Source organism: Globicephala melas, chromosome 20 (assembly GCF_963455315.2).
Source record: "Globicephala melas chromosome 20, mGloMel1.2, whole genome shotgun sequence".
In the NCBI taxonomy this organism is placed as follows: domain Eukaryota; kingdom Metazoa; phylum Chordata; class Mammalia; order Artiodactyla; family Delphinidae; genus Globicephala; species Globicephala melas.
In genome coordinates, this window is record NC_083333.1 from 8,456,182 (window position 1) to 8,471,553 (window position 15,372).

The 15,372-nt window shown below is 51.1% G+C and overlaps 1 protein-coding gene across 6 annotated transcripts in view; it reads left to right on the forward strand.

The window, feature by feature from the left end:
• Positions 1 to 15,372, forward strand: part of RAP1GAP2 (RAP1 GTPase activating protein 2) — a 217,824-nt gene that overhangs the window by 41,394 nt on the left and 161,058 nt on the right. Inside the window, exon 1 of one of the 6 annotated variants that reach the window (XM_060291112.1) lies at positions 2,092 to 2,218. The exons of the other annotated variants lie outside the window; for them this stretch is intronic. Within the exon in view, the coding sequence (XP_060147095.1) occupies positions 2,202 to 2,218 (17 nt within the window). The 5' untranslated portion in view covers positions 2,092 to 2,201. Of the gene's footprint in view, positions 1 to 2,091; positions 2,219 to 15,372 lie in introns of those variants that run through there. 6 annotated transcript variants of the gene reach the window in all.

Below are 15,372 nucleotides of genomic sequence, written 5' to 3' on the forward strand. Positions count from 1 at the left end.
ATGGGGTTAGAAGGCGGAATCAGGTAAGCTCACGTTTACTGGGCACCTGCATTTGAAGCCCAGTGCTAGGCGCTGGGGCTGGTGGGGAAGCAAAGGTGAAAAAGACAGTCTCGGGACTTCCCTGGTGGCGCAGTGGTTAAGAATCCACCTGCCAAGGCAGGGGACGCGGGTTCAATCCCTGGTCTGGGAAGATCCAACATGCTGCGGAGCAGCTAAGCCCGTGCGCCACAACTACTGAAGCCTGTGCTCTAGAGCCCGCGAGCCACAACTACTGAAGCCCGCACGCCTAGAGCCCGTGCTCCGCAGCAAGAGAAGCCACCGCAATGAGAAGCCTGCGTACTGCAGTGAAGAGTAGCCCCCGCTCGCCGCAACTAGAGAGCCCGCAACTAGGGAGCCCGCGCGGCGGCAACAAAGTAAAAAAAAAAAGACACAGTCTCTGCTCATGAAAGCTTATAGTCCCATAGGGAGACAGACAGACAGACAGTTGCAATGGAATGTGACAAGTGCTAACAGAGATGTCCTCAGAGAGGACGGAGGAGGGCTTCCTGGAGACTTGGTGATGCCTCAGCCATCTCCAAAGGTGAGCAAGCCCAGCCCGGAGAGGAGAGACACCCGGGGCAGCAGCAACAGCGCACAGGCAGTGAGGTGTGAATGACGCGGGCTGGGAGGGACCTGGGTGCGGTCATGACACCAGACAGATCACGGGGTGCGACTGCGGCGTCAGGCTGGGCCTCGTCCAGGAGCGTGGGAGGGCTGTGTGGAGGGCTGGGCTTGCCCCTCTGTGTGGCCGGGAGCCATGGAAAGGCTTTAAAGCAGGGGAGTAACGTGGCCAGATTTGAGTCTGAACGCCCCGCTGGCTGCCATCTGCTGACTCGTTGGAGAGGCTTGAGGCTAGAGCAGGGCCAGTGGGGTTGGGGAGAGTGGACAGACTGGAGAGCTCTTGAGGAGGCGGACTCCCCAGCCTGGAGCTGGTTTGGATGTAGGAGGTGGGAGCAAGGGGAAGGGGAAGGGTGAAGACTCAAGTTTCTGGGTGAGCCTTTTTTTTTTTTTTTAATTATTTTTTAAAATTTTGGCTGTGTTGGGTCTTCGTTTCTGTGCGAGGGCTTTCTCCAGTTGCGGCAAGCGGGGGCCACTCTTCATCGCGGTGCGCAGGCCTCTCACTATTGTGGCCTCTCTTGTTGCGGAGCACAGGGTCCAGACGTTCAGGCTCAGTAGTTGTGGCTCACGGGGCCTAGTTGCTCCGCAGCATGTGGGATCTTCCCAGACCAGGGCTCGAACCCGTGTCCCCTGCATTGGCAGGCAGACTCTCAACCACTGTGCCACCAGGGAATCCCTCTGGGTGAGCCTTTGAGTGGATGTTGGTCCCGTGTACGGAGACGGGGAGTTTGGGCAGCTTGGGGGTAGAGGGAGGGAGTAAGGCTCTGAATTACAGTCTCTGCTCCTCATTTCCCCTCTCCCCTCCCAAGTGGCTGGCTTAGGTCCTGACCTTTATACCTGCCCCCCCACCCTCCCATAGAAGGGTACAGAGGAGAGAAGCAGCATCCTGAGGGGTGAAGGGGGTGGTCGGCCGCCGGGGAAGCTGGCTGGGCAGTGCCCTCTCCCTGGCCTTGCAGGCAGAGCTGGTGGTGGTCCCGGGGGCTCTGCACCCCCCTCCCCCTCAGCTCCAGGTGTGCCTTGGCAGGTGAGCACCAGGTGAGCCCTAGCTGGTGCCACTGCTCTTGTAACCGACAGCTGGCCACGTGAGATGTGCAGGGAACCCACTTGCAGACACGTTCCAGCTGGGGCTGAGGGGCACATCCCTGTTTCTGGCTAAAGTATCAGCCCTGGTTCATTGATTCTTTAGGATGGTCCCTGAGCCTGAGAACAGTGCTGGCGCGTGTAGGTGTGTGTCGGCGTGTGTGTGCAAGCTTGCCCGTGCAGGTGGACATGAGCTTTGAGGGCCCATGTGGGTGACTGTGTGGTGTCTTTTTTGGCTTTAGCGAGTTCCTATGGTAACCACGAACATGCCTGTTTTGGGATCTGGAGTCGTGGGGCGTGAGTGGCTACGGGGAGAAGCAAGGCAGGCGGGTGCTTAGCCGGCGTTTGGGCTGTGGCCTGATTTCATTGCCAGGCACTGGGAGAACCACCTAAAGGTGCCATTTGCCAGGCAGCAAACCCCAGGGATTTGTGTGCTCCTGGCCTCATACTGGCCGGTCCCCGTCATGCCCAGGAAGCCCTGGTGAGTCCCTGTTCTGATTTCTTGATGGACAAGCAGCTCCCTGGGTCTCGACCAGGTCTGGTGGGTATCTGATGATGGGCAGCAGGGAGCTGGCTGGCAGCTCTGGCCAGTAGGTACTGGGCATTGGGGCTCTTCTGAGATGGGTGCGGGATGGTGGGCAGGAGGGGCTCTGCGTATTCCTGGGGCCCCGGGGGGGTTTTTCCTCGTGGCTGGTGAGCCGAATGGTGCTTGTTGATCCCGTGGGACAGGGCTAATGGCGACAAGGGCAGGGATGCGGGGGAGCAGGATGCAGATGGGGCGGCCTGTGGCCTGCCAGCCCAGGTCCAACTATCCTGGGGGCCCCCCCTCACTCCAGCTCCCTGAAAGTCCTTGTGGACGCTCGGGGCTCTGGCCGCGCCCTTGAACTTCTTCAGAGGCCTGCTGGCCTGTCCTGGTTGGGAAGTCTCAGGGTCCTGTGAGGAGGAGGCCAGAGGGCTCTGCCTGGCTCACCGGGAGCTGGATTTCGCCAAGGCTAGGGGAGAATTGCTCCCGCTGGGCTTTGGCGAGAGGCTTTGACTCCCCACACTGTGCATGCCTTGTGCTTCCGGTCCACACACTGTGGACCCTGTGGGTGTGTCAGGACCCCTGCATCCTCTTGGAGCGGCTCCTGATGGACAGGTGCCCGGGAAATACTCAGAGGGGTCTGGAGTTGGGGGAGCGCTTGCTTCTATCGCCTTCCTCCTGCTGGTTCCTCTGGGGCTGGGAGCAGGGAGTGGGGATGGAGGTGTCAGGAGGGGATGTAGATGGCCTCTCTGGCTTGTGCTGGGAGCCCCGCTCAGGAGCTAGCTGCTCCCCCTGCCTCTGAGGGGGTGCTGGGTGAGGCTGTGCTGGGATGGGGGCTGTGTGGCAGGGGTTGCTGGGGCCTGTGGTCCTGGTGAAGGGCAAGGGGAGCAAGGAAGTAGACGTTCTATGCTTTTTCCAGACCACCTCGGCCTTCCCTCTGGAAGAGTCTAGAGCCTAATGCCCAGCACCTGTCCTTGGGGGTGCTGGAAAAGGGAGAGGGGAGCCTTCAGGAGAGATCCCCAGATCTCTGGAGTCCTTGAATCTTAGGGCTTGAAATAAAAAGGTCAAATTAGCCACTATGTGAATCCCTTGTGCCCCTAAAACTAGTCACCCAGCCTGAGCTTGGTTACCTCCAGTGACGGGGGGCTCATTATCTTGTGAGGATATTATATTGCAATACAGCTCTGATTGTTCAAAGCTGACCATTATTTTCATCGGGAATTTCTGTAACTGCTGCCGCTTGGTCACTCATCTCCCACCCTAAACAGGGCTAATAACCCTGCTTTCTCCCGAGAGCCCCTCAGAATATGGAAGGTGGCTCCTGTTCCCTGAGTTGTCTGTGCCCCTGGCGGGTCATCCCTGGCCTCTTTGGCTCTGTTTGGGATTTCTCGCTGCCTGGCCTGATCTTTGTCGGAAGTGTTCAGGTTTTCTAGGCTTCCTTTCAAAGCCTGGCCAAAGGGATTGGCCCTGGGCAGCCCGCAGGAGCCCGATGGACATGAGGATGGACAACGAGAGATCAAGAGCTTCAGCCTTCTTGTTTACAGATCAGTACACTGAGACCCCAAGTGGGGATGTGCCTAACTTGAGACGGCCCAGCTCGAAGGCAGTGGGTGCAGGACCAGGACAGCGGAGGTCGGCGGTCGGCCTCTGTGCAGTGCCTGGCCCCTTTCCTGCTTTCCTGTCAGCTCCTCCATCTTCAGCACTTTCTGACTTAGGACCTGGTCTCTTCTTCCTGAAGACAGACCTGATGCCTGCAGGGATCTGGCAGGGCCTAGTACAACTGCCAGGCGGGGCCTGGGGGCACCGGCAAGCACACATCTGTGCTCTGCACGAATGCCGCCTGTCTCCCCAGATCTTCCACGTTACAGGAGAAGCTGGAAATCTGGAGTTTGGGCAACATCTTGACAACTAGCTCAAGAATTAAAAAAAAAAACAAAAAAACAAAGCCATATGTAACCCATCCTGCAGGCCAGATTCACCCCACCTGTGTGCCACTTCTGCTCCAGGTGTGTCAGCCCTGCGGGTCTCAGCTCCTATCTCCCTGTGGCCTACTCCCTGGTCCCTTCTCCCCAGTTCACCCCTTCCCTGGTGCTCTCGCCACTGCCTTCAGCCACTGACTGGTCATTTCCTGCTCTGGCTCCAGACTGGACTCACTCTCAATTAATCTTTTCTCTCTTCCTAATCCAGTTCTTTCTCTGTCACTGGGTTGTGAAGCCCCCGAGTCACGGGGATTGGTCCTCTCCTGCCCTCCTCCCGGTTCAGGCCCATTATCTCCTGCCCAGATGGTGACAGAGCCTCTCTAATTAACCTCCTCCTCGGGCCTCCGCCAACTCTAATTCATCATCCCCACAGCCATCTCTAACTTCTCCAAGGAGGCCCGTATCCACAGCACCGATGGTAGACCTTGTTAGTCCTGATTCTGCATGGGCTTGTCCCTGAGACCCTGGTTGGGGACTGGGCCGTCTTTTTTTTTTTTTTTTGAATTAACTAATTAATGAATTAATTTTATTTTGGCTGAGCTGGGTCTTTGTTGTGGCACGCGGGCTTCGCTAGTTGTGTCGCGTGGCTCTCTCTAGTTGCAGCGCGTGGGCTCTAGAGCGCGTGGGCTCAGTAGCTGCAGGGCGTGGTATGTGGGATCATAGTTCCCTGATTGAACCCAGGCCCCTTACATTGGGAGCACGGAGTCTTAACCACTGGACCACCAGGGAAGTCCCCCTGGGCAGTCTTTGTTTGTGTTTACTCCCCAGTGACTTCTCTTTCTGGCATTAGAAAAACTAACTGTCCATGGTCCACAGAAGATAGTTGGATCCTCTGTGCCCTCAACCACAGCACTGGTTCTCAAGCTTTTCTGCACTTTGGTATCACCTGGGAGGCTTAAAAAAGTTCTCATGCCCAGGTTGCACCCAATTCCAGGCTTGGAAATCAGAGCATCTAGGGTGGGACCCAGCATCAGCACTTTTAAAAGATTCCCGGGTGATTCCAACCTGCAGCAAAATTTGGGAACCCCTGTCCCAAGGGATAAACGAGTGTGACGAATGTCAACGGCTCAGGTGGGGCTGGATGTTAAAATGGGCCGTAAGTGGGTGAGTCTCTCTAGCCCAGGGTTTCTGTTGACAATTGGGGCTGGAGAATTCTTTGCTGTGGGGACTCGCCGGTGCACTGTAGATGTTCAGCAGCATCTCTAACCTCTGCTCATGAGATGCCAGCCACCTACCCCCTAGTAGTGACAATCAAAAACGTCTCCAGGCTTTGCTGAGTTTCCGGGGCAGGGGTATAAGAGCTCCCCCGACCCACTGAGAAACATTGTTCCCAGTCCAGACAGGCCCACCTCTACAGCATTCTAAAGCACGTGCAGAAGAAAAGGCTACCAGCCGGTGAGCCCCATCTTAGTGGTTAATTCATTGGGCTTTGGAGTCAGGCAGCTTATGTTTAAATCCTGATTCTACCAGCTGGGTGACCTTGGGCAAGTTATTTAGCCTCTCTGTGCCCCAGTACATATCTAGCTGTTCCCCCCCGACCCCCTTACAACTGTGTCTCCTCTTGACCTTTAGCTCCAGCCGGGTGATGGGATTTGCTGTTTCCTGGCGCTTTTCAGCCTGGATGGCTGCTTCTGCAGAAATGCCTTTACTTCCTCCTCTCCCAGCAGCATCAACCCTCCTGTCCTTCCAGGACCAGCTTAGATGCTGCTTCCTCCGTGAACACCTCCTTCCCATTGAGGACGAAGCACTCTGTTCCTTGTGCTCCTGGAGCAGCTGGAACCTCAAGGGTTCCACATTTATCTCCTCCTGCCCTGTGCTGGTCCAGTGGTTTCTGTCTGTGTCCCTCTCCCCTTGAGGGCTGAGGCCGTGGGAGCCTCTGGGGTGCCCAGCCTGGGCTCCGTCACTGTTTGTTGTCCAGGTGAGGCGGCTGACCCCTCCCTGCCTCGGGCTGAGCTGTGAACGGCTCGGGTTACGGGTTACGGCACTGTCATCCTCCACCCACGGCCCAGCTCATTCTGAGAGGGTGGAGTGAGCGGAAATCCGTGCCCGGCAGGCCACAAAGCCACATAACTGAATTTTGGAGCCCTGCCCTGGGTGTGTGTGTGTGTGTGTGTGTGTGTGTGGCAGCAGCTCTTAACCTCTTCTCGGTTGCCTTGCCACCAGCTGATGCCATCTGGAATCGAGGAGCATTGAATCACAGACTTTCCCAGGACCATTTCTGGGCCGAGGAACAGCCCCTGACCCCACCCTGCCACGCCTTATACAACCCTGTCAGTCAGCTCAACCCAGGGGACCACTAGTTGTCTGCCCTGGCTGCCGTGCAGACCCACCCTGGGGACTCTGCTTCCTGAGGCCTGGGTGGGGCCCAGGAAACCTGTGCCTTATCAGGGCCAGAGGTGGTGCTTCTGATGCAGCACGTTGTGCAGCTGTTTGGGAACTAATGACATTTAAAGATCTCTTTTCCCCACAGTACAGATTCAGTGGTTAGGTTCATGTGCTCTGGGAGGTCTTGGTCAAGTTATGTAACCTCTCTGTGCCTTGATTTCTTTTTCTGGGGATAATAATAATACCTATATGTAGGTACTATTGTTGTGAGGTTTAAAGGAGATAGTCCGGGTGAAGCATGGAGCACAGTGCCTGCTACATTGTTAGTGCCAGGTAAGTGTTCCCTGCTTTAATATTTCTGATATTGGTAATAATAGTCCTGGGCTGGGGAGATGCACGTAACCACGTGACATGCCCGCATGCATGCAAGCACACCCCCATGGGCAAACCGGAGCGATGTGCACCCACACCCAAGCCTGCTGCTGAGGACAGACGCGTGCAGGTGACAGTCACCGCAGGCTCACGCATGAACACATGGTCCCTTGATAAATATATGAGGAGGGCAGAGGTATGTGTACACGAGGCCCAGATGATCGGAGTTTTTATTTCATTCGCACTCTGACATTATTCCAGGAGTTAGCAGCACCTGGGCTGAGCTCGGGGAGCTCAAGGTGCCCCTTGTTTCCATAGCAACCACAATGCAGTAAAAATAGGAGGACCAGGGAAGAGATGGAAGAGGCCTGAGCCAGCTGCGAGGCTGGGGCCTCCACGTCCTCGACCACACGGAACCTCCTGTTTTGTTAGTTTTTTAGAACAACGACATGGCAAACCGCTAGGACTCATGACCCAGAATTGACCGTTGTTAACATTTTGTTTCATTTTCATCAAATCGTTTTTTAAAAAAATTGTGGTGAAATACATACAGTGGCATTAAGTACATTTATAATGTTGTCCAACTATCACCACTATCCATTTCTCGAACTTCTTCATGATCTCAGATTGAAACTCTGTACCCATGAAACAGTACCTCTCCATTCCCCGCCTCCCACCAGCCCCTGGCACCCACCATTCTGCTTTCTGTCTCTATGAATTTGACTACCCCAGGGACCTTACATAAGTGAAATCATGCAGTATTTGCCCTTTTGTGACTGACTTATTTTTCTTAGCATAACGTATTCAAGGTTTATTCACGGTGTAGCATGTGTCAGAATTTCCTCCCTTTTGAAGGTTGTATATTATTTTATTGTATGTAAATGCCGCATTTTGTTCATCTGCTCATCAGTCAATAGACGCTTGGGTTGCTTCCACCTTTTGGCTGTTGTGAATAATGCAGCTATGAACATGGGTGTACAAATATTTGAGTCCCTGCTTTCAGTTCTTTTGGGTTATACCCAGAAGCTGAATCGCTGGATCATGTGGTAATTCTATATTTAACTTTTTTTTTTTTTTTGTGGTACGCGGGCCTCTCACTGCTGTGGCCTCTCCTGTTGCGGAGCACAGGCTCCAGACGCGCAGGCTCAGCGGCCATGGCTCACGGGCCCAGCTGCTCCGTGGCATGTGGGATCTTCCCGGACTGGGGCACGAACCCGCGTCCCCTGCATCGGCAGGCGGACTCTCAACCACTGCGCCACCAGGGAAACCCTGAGCTTTGTTTTTTTAAGAAAAGAAGTAAAACATCATAAAGTTAAGTTCCTGGAATCACTCCTTCTTGGCCCTGTTACATTGCCTCTTCCATCAGTAGAGGTGAGCTCTGTCAGCAATTTGGTATGCTTTTCTCAGTCCACATTTTTAATACTTTCACGTTCATAAGATAGGTATCTAGAAACACAGTATAGTTTTTTGTGTGTATTAAAAATTCACCTGCATGATGTCCTTTTGAATTTATACGTCATGGTGGTGTTCAGGCATCAGCCTGCCGGGGTTCAGGTCTTGACTCTGCCACTTGAGAGCTGTGAGACCTCAGGCAGGTTACTTAACTTCTCTGTGCCTCAGTTTGTTCATCTGTAACTGGGAATAAGGGTAGAACCTAAAACCTTCTTGTAGGGTTATTTTGGGGATTGTGCAAATTTACATATGTCAAGTGCTTAGAACAGGGTGGGCACGTAGAGCACACTAGATGCGTTAGTTGTTACCATTATAGTTCTGCATTTGTGCCACTCCACATGGATTTTGGAATCCATCCATGGTATCAGAGATAGGTGTAGCTCCTCCTTTTTAATTGCCATGTAGTATTTTTTGTTTTTCTTTTCACATAAACATATCACATTTTTTGTTTCCCCCGTTGTATCTCCTACTGATGGAAACTTAAGGTTGTTTGCATTTTCTGATGTTGCAAACAATGCTGCAGCCCTGTCCCCTCACCTGACCCTCTCTGCATTTGTGTGAGAGGTCACCTGGAGAGGGACGTGGGGGGGGGGTGGGGCTGGTGGGTTGCAGCTCTACCGGATGCAGCCAGATTGTCCTCAAGAGAGGTTTTACCATTGACACTCCTACCAGGGATGTGTGAGAATTCTCCTAGAGTCCTCTTCCCCACGTCCTCACTGATATTTAATTTTTACATTGATGTGATGGACCACAGCACATTTTATTTTATTATTTATTATACAGACATTAATTAATTAACTCTGAATAAGTGAATGAAAACTCACATGACCTCTTTGAGTCTCTCTCCACAGACCTGGATGGAGATGCTTCTGCCCTTTTTTCTTTGTTGTAGCACAAGCATTTTCCCATATTGGTACAATCTTTTTTTTTTTCCTTTTAAAACTAGCATTTTTCCTGATGATAAAAATAAGTAAGGGCTCGCTGTAGATTTAGAAAATGCATACAAATATTGAGATGAAAAAATAAAAAGCCATTACCCACCACCTAAAATGTTTTCACTTTGATGTGTTCCTTTATAATCTTTTTGTGCTTTTTAGCTTCCTTTTAAAACGTACTATATAATGACATTTTGAACACCATTAAATATGCTTTAAAAACATAATTAAAAGTATTGCATACCATACTATCATTATAATTTTCCATAGTTAATCACTGTTTTATTTTTATTTTTATTTATTTATTTTTGGCTGCTTTGGGTCTCATTGCTGCACGCGGGCTTTCTCTAGCTGCAGTGAGCCGGGGCTACTCTTCGTTGTGGTGCGCGGGCTTCTCATTGCGGTGGGTCTCTTGTTGAGGAGCACGGGCTCTAGGCACGCGGGCTTCAGTAGTTGTGGCTCTCGGGCTCTAGAGCGCAGGCTCAGTAGTTGTGGCACATGGGCTTAGTTGCTCTGTGGCGTGTGGGATCTTCCCGGACCAGGGACTGAACCCGTGTCCCCTGCATTGGCAGGCGGATTCTTAACCACTGAGCCACCAGGGAAGTCCCTTATTTTTAAATGTTAAGGTTGTTTTTAATTTTTTAAAAAAAACACTAAAAAAATTTTTTTTTGGCTGCACCGTGTGGCTTGCGATCTTAGTTCCCCGACCGGAGATTGAACCCAGGCCCACGGCAGTGGCGCCGAGTCTTAACCACTGGACCGCCAGGGAAGTCCCTGTTATTATTATTATTTTTTAACATCTTTATTGGAGTATAATTGCTTACAATGGTGTGTTAGTTTCTGCTTTATAACAAAGTGAATCAGCTATATGTATACATATATCCTCATATCTCCTCCCTCTTGCGTCTCCCTCCCACCCTCCCTATCCCACCCCTCTAGGTGGTCACAAAGCACCAAGCTGATCTCTGTGCTATGTGGCTGCTTCCCATTAGCTATCTATTTTACATTTGGTAGTATATATTAAGTCTATGCCACTCTCTCACTTTGTCCCAGCTTACCCTTCCCCCGTTATTATTATTTTTTTTTTTTGCGGTACGCGGGCCTCTCACTGTTGTGGCCTCTCCCGTTGCAGAGCACAGGCTCCGGACGCGCAGGCTCAGCAGCCATGGCTCACGGGCCCAGCTGCTCTGCGGCATGTGGGATCTTCCCGGACCAGGGCACGAGCCCGTGTCCCCTGCATCGGCAGGTGGACTCTCAACCACTGCACCACCAGGGAAGCCCCCCCGTTATTAGTTTTAAACTATTTTTAATGCTCAAAAACGTCTTTGAATATAAATCTTTGTGTGTATCTTTGATGATTTCCTTTGGCTACCAATAAAGGTAAAATGTTTTCACACATTTATTTTTTAATTTATTTAAGAAAATATTTCTTAATGACTCTTGCCTATTTTTCTATTGGTATATTCATATTCTTCTTGTTGATTTCTCTCTTTTAATTAAAGCTGTTAACTCGTTGTCATTCATATTTTTATTTACAAATAATTTTTCTCAGTTTACCCTTTGCCCATAAATTTGACTCTGTTGTTTTTTGTTGCAAAAGTTTTCAATTTTAAGGTAGCAAAATCTGTCAGTCTTTTTATTTGTGACTTCTTTTTTTATTTTTATGCTTAGAAAAGTCCTTCTCCATTCAGAAAGTTGGTGGTTGCCTGTATGTTCTTTTTTAAAAAAAATAGTTTTATTTCCTTTTTACATTTAACTTTTTGATCCATTTGAAATTTAGTTTGGGGTAAGATGAGAGATAAACTTACACTTTCATTTTTTCCAAATAATCAGTCAGTTGTTCTAGCACTAGACTTTAGTTTTCCATTTCCACCACTAAATTCTTACATATCCAAAGGTACCTTTTTGGGCTTCTGTCTTATTCCATTGACCTGTCTCTTGAATCTTGTACGGCCCAGAGGTGAAATAGAGCAAGTTTGCTCAGGGAGTCGGTGTGGCTGGGGTCTCAGAATAATGAGGATTCAGGTCCAAAAGGTGGGGGCCTGGTTGTGTTGGTGGGCCCTGAACGTCAGACTTCAGAGCGTGTGTTCAGTTTATTGAGCTATGGGGAGATAGATAGTTGGAGGTTTTGAGTAGCGGTCTGGAGGGTCACTGTGGCTGCTAAGGTAGAGCCAATGGGACCCCACTGGAAGCAGATGGACATGGAGCAGTAACCGCTCAAGCGAGAGATGAAGGTGGCTTCAGGTGTGATGTGTAAACAAGATGCTCCACGGTAGAACCTGCAAAATGTGGAGACTGGCTGGACTTGGGTTGGGGAGCCAAGGACTGTGCCCTGGTGTGGCAATCCAGATAATTGTTCTATTAATCAGTTTTTGTTTTTTTTTTCCAGGCTGTAAAAACTTAGGTAATGATGGTTTGGTGTAGAGCTATGTAGGACTAATAATTATTTTAGCAAACGTTGAGTGCTTGTTCTGTGCATCTGCACTGTGTGAAATGCTCTTATATGCATTATCTTAACCCTCACCCGATCCCTGTAAGATATGTGCCCTGATTCCTATTGCACAGATTAGGAAAATTAGCCTCAAAGAGGTTGTCACTTGCTTCAGGTCACACAACTGGCAATCTGGGAACTGAACCAGATTTATCTGTCTCCAAAGCCATGCTTGTGTCTGCAGTCTAAAGACACAGAAAGGCCCTGGGTAGCTCTCCAGTCATGTGGGGGCCCAGCTCCTCCAGGATTGGGGTGTGCAGCATTCTGGAAGCGTGGAGCCCTGCCTTGTACCCGCTAGCAGCTCCAGGGGCGTGGGCCCTCTTGTCTTTCAGTAATAGGCTTCCTTCCTCCTGCCTTCCCTGAATGTGTTTTGTATTCATAGGCCCTAGAAGAGGACCTAGTTGGGTCAGTTGTTCATCATCTGATTGGTCAGGACTCTCGGTGGAATTGGCCAGAACCCAGGTCTCACCAGCTTACGTGAAAAGGGGATGTCTTGGTTTTCGTAACTGGAAGGACCAGGGAGCCAGTCTATCTTCCCCGAGGCATAGCTAGATTCCAGGTCTCAAACAATCCTCCAGACCAGTGCTGTCCAATACGGTCACGTGTGGCAATTGAAATTACTTAAAATGAAGTACAATTAAAAATTCAGTTCCCCAGTCACACTAGCCACATTTCCAGTGCTCAATAGTCACTGTGACTGGTGCCTCCTGTATTGGACAGCGCAGATACAGAACATCTCCATAGTTACAGAAAGTTCTGTTGGACAGCGCTGGACAGACTCCCCTGGAGATCTCCAGACGAGCCCAGAGATTCTACCCAGTCTGTGACAGGTCAAATGCTGATGTTGAGAGATATTCCCAGATCTCCAGTTCCAGAAGATGTCGGCGCTTCATAAATCCGGAGCCACTAGGTGGCGCCAAGGAGGCGGCCACAAATTTGATCTTTGGAAGCTGGGAGCTCACACCCAGCTCTTGCCTCCCTGGGCCTGAGAACAGAACTGGTCCGCACCCAGTTCAAGTGTATTAAGTCGTGGGTCCTGGCTTTTGCATTCTCATTCAGACACCCCAGCCCCCCTGCCAGCCACACGCGTGCACACACACACACACACACACACACACACACACACGTCGCTCAGGGCTACTCTCTGAGCAACACAACCCCTAAAAGGCACGAGCTTGGTCGATGCCACCTTATGTTATAACAGCAACAAAACCAGCACCGGCTTTGTTACCTCATTCCACCCTCACCACTGTCCCGTGAAGTGGCTCCTGCTGTTCTCCCCATTTTAAAATGGAAGAAACCAGGAATTCCCTGGCGGTCCAGTGGTTAGGACTCAGCGCTTTCACTGCCATGACCTGGGTTCAATCCCTGGTCGGGGAACTAAGATCCCACAAGCCGCTCAGGATGGTTAAGTGACCTGCTGGGTCACATAGCTGGTACGAGATGCAGCGGGTTCCAACCAGGGTTGTCTGACTCAGAAGGCTCTGTCATTCTCTTCTCTTGATCGTACTTAATTCTGAGCACAGGCTCAAAGGCAGACCCAGTGATCACGCTCAAGACAGGTTCAGGCATGGAAGGGTAGAACTGTGCTCTATACTCGCACAGACACACATCGATGCCGTTGGTCCCACCGAGACTCGAGGGGCACATGGAGTAATGGAGGGAGTAGAACAGGAGTGACGGCTGCTGCTTCCAAGGGGTGCGAGGCATGGTGTGTGGAAGGTCTCCTGGTGAAGTGTCAAATGTTGTAAACAGTGGTGATTGTGCCCGGGTCCGAAGTATTTGGGTGTTATGGGGATGGAGGCTGGGGGTGACCTCTGACACTTTCTCTGTTTACACTTGAATCCACGACCTCCAGGTGCAGCTGTGGAATCCTTATCAGCCAGGAAGCTGGAGCCGCTCCCTCTTTCTCTTGGGACGATGTTAGTTTTTGGTCGTGTGGGTCTGGGAGGGCTGTGTTACAGAAGACACGCAAGACAGCTATGTTTTACGTGGTGTGGTGTCCCGTGCGGGGGCCTAAGTTCCTCGCAGTGAATGGGACCCAGGCTTTATCAGGGGAGCCCCAGCAGTGTCTGCACGCCTGTCCCCCAATTGGCGTGGGTTCAGGAACTTGTAAGTGTCTGAGACAGGAAAACTGTTAGGATTCTAAGTCCGTTAAAAAACCATTGCTGCCTGCATCTTTTTTTTTTTTAAAACTTTTAATTTTATATTGGAGTATAGTTGATTTACAATGTTGTGTTAGTTTCAGGTGTACAACAAAGTGATTCAGTTATACATATATCTATTCTTTTTCAAATTCTGTTCCCAGTTCGGTTGTTACAGAATATTGAGCAGAGTTCCCTGTGCTATACAGTAGGTCTTTGTTGGTTATACATTTTTTTAAAAAAATAAATTTATTTTATTTAATTTTTATTTTTGGCTGCGTTGGGTCTTCGTTGCTGCGTTCAGGCTTTCTCTAGTTGCGGCGAGCGGGGGCTACTCTTCGTTGCGGTGCGTGGGCTTCTCATTGCGGTGGCTTCTCTGTTGCGGAGCACAGGCTCTAGGTGCGGGCTTCAGTAGCTGCCGCACACGGGCTCAGTAGCTGTGGCTCGCGGGCTCTAGAGCACAGGCTCAGTAGTTGTGGTGCACGGGTTAGCTGCTCCGTGGCATGTGGGATCTTCCCGGACCAGGGCTCAAACCCATGTCACCTGCATTGGCAGTAGGATTCTTAACCACTGCGCCACCAGGGAACCCCGCATTTGTTTCTCTGAAGAATATTCACTGGGCACCTATCTTGTGTCAGGTGCTGTTTTAGGTGCTGGGGATCCTGGCTCTTCCACACAGTAACGGGGTTACGTTGGACAAACCTCGAACCTCTCTGAGCTTCCATGTCCCCGTCTGGAAAGTGGATGATGAGAGTTCCTTCCTCATAGGGATGCTTGAGGATTAAATAAGCCAACACATGAAAGGCACTTAGGATGGTCCTTAGTGCTCACGAGTATTGCCAATACCGAAGACACTGAGAGTGGGTAGGTGATTCAGGGCCTGGCCCCTGCACCCCAAGAGCTCACAATCTATGGAGGAGACAGACATTTAACAGCCAACCACAAAGCGCAGGCCATCGCCAGTAGAGACATGGGAGGAACAGTGAATATTTCCTGGTGGAAACAGGGAAGGCTTCTTGAAGGAGGTGGCATTTGAAGTTTGAAAAGGAACCTTCTAGGAGGGGAGGGTTGCAGGGGGTGTCCCAGCCTGAGAAAACGGTGAGAGCAAAGGCGTTGGGTGGGGGAGTGTATGAAGCTGTTTGTGTAACAGTGAGTAGGTACTGAGGCAAGTGGAGGGTGTGCTCAGAGAGGGTCTCAAGTGTGATACTGAGGAGGTGACAGGTGCCCTGAAGACTGGGGTGGGGAACTGTCTGTCTCCTTGGTGGTTGGGGAAGGCGTCTTTGGGAGTCCTGGAGATGGATTAAGGAGGTGAGGAAACTGTCACTCTTGAGGAACTGGGAGGTGGGGACTGGGCTGGGGAGGGAGTGTGTGTGTGTGTGGGGGGGGGTCCCTCCACAGCGGGGGGCGGCCCGGC